The sequence below is a fragment of the Corvus brachyrhynchos genome, unplaced genomic scaffold (assembly GCF_000691975.1).
Source record: "Corvus brachyrhynchos isolate BGI_N302 unplaced genomic scaffold, ASM69197v1 scaffold26, whole genome shotgun sequence".
Lineage (NCBI taxonomy): Eukaryota > Metazoa > Chordata > Aves > Passeriformes > Corvidae > Corvus > Corvus brachyrhynchos.
This window is the reverse complement of record NW_008239324.1, coordinates 196,737-199,493: the sequence shown is the minus strand read 5'-3', so window position 1 is coordinate 199,493 and position 2,757 is coordinate 196,737. Positions and strand designations below refer to the sequence as shown.

At 56.2% G+C, this 2,757-nt stretch overlaps 1 protein-coding gene across 3 annotated transcripts in view; it reads right to left on the bottom strand.

Annotated features, from left to right (window-relative positions):
• The window catches only part of LOC103620225 (dual specificity protein phosphatase 22-A), a 12,497-nt gene extending 10,123 nt beyond the window's left edge, over window positions 1–2,374 (bottom strand). For 2 of the 3 annotated variants that reach the window (XM_017741085.1, XM_017741086.1), the window contains exons 1-2: window positions 747–979; window positions 182–264 (exon numbers count right to left, since the gene is read on the bottom strand). In XM_017741085.1, the coding sequence (XP_017596574.1) occupies window positions 182–264; window positions 747–915 (252 nt within the window). In that variant the 5' untranslated portion in view covers window positions 916–979. Of the gene's footprint in view, window positions 1–181; window positions 265–746; window positions 980–2,087; window positions 2,164–2,301 lie in introns of those variants that run through there. The other variant, XM_008638825.2, reaches the window with a different exon arrangement.
• Between the last annotated feature and the right edge of the window lie 383 nt (window positions 2,375–2,757).

The following is a 2,757-nucleotide window of genomic DNA, read 5'->3' as shown; positions in this document are numbered from 1 at the left end:
TGACCCCATAAACAGCCCGCTGACCCCTCCCCAAAGCCGGCGCTGTGAGTCGGTGCGAATCGGTGCGAATCCCGCATTGCCTCTCCCCAGGCCAGGGGAAGTTCCTGCGTGTCCCATCTGCACCTTCCCAGTCCCTGCTGCCCCGGGGTGGTCCCCCAGGCCCCCCCACCCGGGCACGCACCTCCAGCACGGGCTTGGCGCGGTTGTGGACGGACAGGATGTGGGTCACCCCCTTCCTCAGCAGGTTCTCATGGTCCTCGGAGTCTGGAAAAGGGAGCCATGTGGGAATTACCTGTCTCCTGGGACCCCCCACCCCCTGAGCCCCATTCCAGCCCTTCCCGCTGCCTCTCCTCCCACACGGTGCAGGGAATTAGGTTGGCCACCTCCTTCCAAGCAAAATCCCCCTCGGATGCGCTGGGTACTCAGCAGGTTCCTGAAGCCATCCCCAAAATCAGAAATGATCCCGATAACTCAGAAAAGGCTGTTGTGTCCTCGCTGTTGAGGAGGTTTCCAGACATGTGTTCCAGCATGGCTGGTGACCACAGCTTGCAGTGGACATCCCTTTCCAGGGCTGGAGTGGGATCACTGGCAATTGGCATGGGGATTTGAGGCAGCTCTGGATCTCTGGAAGACACTGAGATTCCCAGCTGGGAGCACATGGAGCTCCCCAGGAGAGGGAATCCTCCAGCCTTGCCAGCCCCCCAGGGATCCCACAGCACCATGGAGGGGCAGGGAAAGACACTTACCACGGATATTCCCCAAGTAGAGGCCGGTGACAATCTGGAAGGTGACAAAAAGGAGAGAGAATTCAGATGGCACCGGGAACAAGGCACATCTGACGTGCTGGGAACATCGAGCTCCAGGTCTGGGTCCAGCAGGATCAGGACACTTGACAAGCCAAGGACCCAAATCCATGGACCAGGAAAGGCTGAACCCACTCAAACCATCATCCCCAACCCCTCAGGAGAGCAGAGCTCAGGAAAACTCAGCACAGAAACGGGAGGGGTTTGGATGTGATCCTGTGGAGTTTCAAAGGTTGCATCTGCCAGCTGGGCATGGATGGGCACTATTTATAGCAGGATTTATATTTATTGCAGTTAAGAGATGTCAAGGCTGCAAATTCGGTCTCCAACTCGCTGCGGCAGGGTTATGAAGGAGAAGAGGGACAGCTCAGGGTGTTTAAGGGGGGTAAGAACCCTCCAGAGCATTTCCCAGGGGCACAGAAGGGAAGAGCTGATTATCAGCTGGACTTGCTGGTGCCCATGTGGCACAACAGCCCTGGTTTGAGGAGTTTGAAGAAGGGTTTCCAACAGCACTGGGTCACATCCAGATGAACCCCAGCCCTTTCCTGGGTGCAAACACCTGGAGTCAACACAAAGTGTGAAGGAGAATGCAGAGTCCTGCATCTTATGGAGACCAAAATCGGATCCTACAAAAGAGTCTGCACCAACCCAAACCTGGGCAACAACAGCCTGGGCTCCCCGAAAGGGTTTGGTGGCACTGGGGGGCTGTAAAAGCCACTTTGCCTGTCAGGCTGAGTTGACAGGGGGTGAAACCCCGGTGTTAAACCACATCAGAGCCATGCAGAGCCAGTTTGCCCTGATCTGATCTCTCTGTTGTTGTCCCAGGGTCTAATTTTAAACTGGAGGGCTCACGTTCCAAGTGGTTATTTAAGGACACCGACAGAAATTGATCCCCTCCTCCAGCCCTGGAGGAAAAAGCAGCACCGAAATCGCACTTCCCCCATTGCTGGGGCACATCCTGAGGGTGGAAAGGGGGGAATTTCCCTGCAGGGACCCCTAAGGATGACAATGCCAAGGCTTTACCCCCCCAGGGATGAGCATTTGAGGCCAGCTGTCACTTTTCTGACACCTGCAGACACCGAGCTCCTCCCCTCGGATCTAAACCTTGGATATAAATCCCTACTTGTTTTCTTAATTCTCTTGAAGAGCTTGGAATTCCAAAGGGCTGTGGGAAAGGGGAGAGGCAAATAGTTGTATTTAGGGAATTGTGGTGGCCTGGGAAGTGCCTCCATGGGCTGCAGAAGAAGAGGACGTGCTGGCCACCATCCCACTGTCCCCCTGTACCTTGCTCATTCCACTCCCCATGGATTTTCTCTCCCCAGGATCAGGATTCTGGTGGTTTCTCCGCCTCCAAGGCTACCTGCAAATAAACACCCGGAATTCCCAGAGAGGACGGTGAGATCTGACCCCCTCCAAGAGCTCATCCTTCTGCCAAGAGCAGGAGGAAGGGAAACGCGCCAGGAGGGGAGCAAGCAGAGCCCTGACAAACTCAGCTCACCTGCAGGCTGCTCTGGCGGGTCCTGCTGCTGCTCCGGAGGGAAAGGGAACAGAGAGCAGCTGGTGCCGGGAAGGGGAGGATGAAATAAGGATCTGGGATCGTGGCAAGGCTCAGGTTTCTCTCCCGGCCTCCCTGGGGTTCCACCGCCTTTTGGGAAGGACAGTCCCGGGAGGAAGGACTCCCTTATCCCAGCAGTGCTGCCCAGTTACAGCAGCAGTGAAATGCCAGCATTTCCTGCAATTTTCCAGGCACAAAGCCCTGGCAGCTCCGTGTCCCTCAGCCAGGCCGGTGCCACCAGGCTGCCAGAGGCAGGAGCTGTGCAAAGAGCAGGGGAAAGCAGAATTGCAGCCATCACCAGCCTGGGATTGTCACCCTCATCCTTCTCAGCACCCAAATTTATCACTTAGGGGGTTTTTGAGATGCAGGAAGGGGAGCTCATTGCTTCCTTCCCACCAG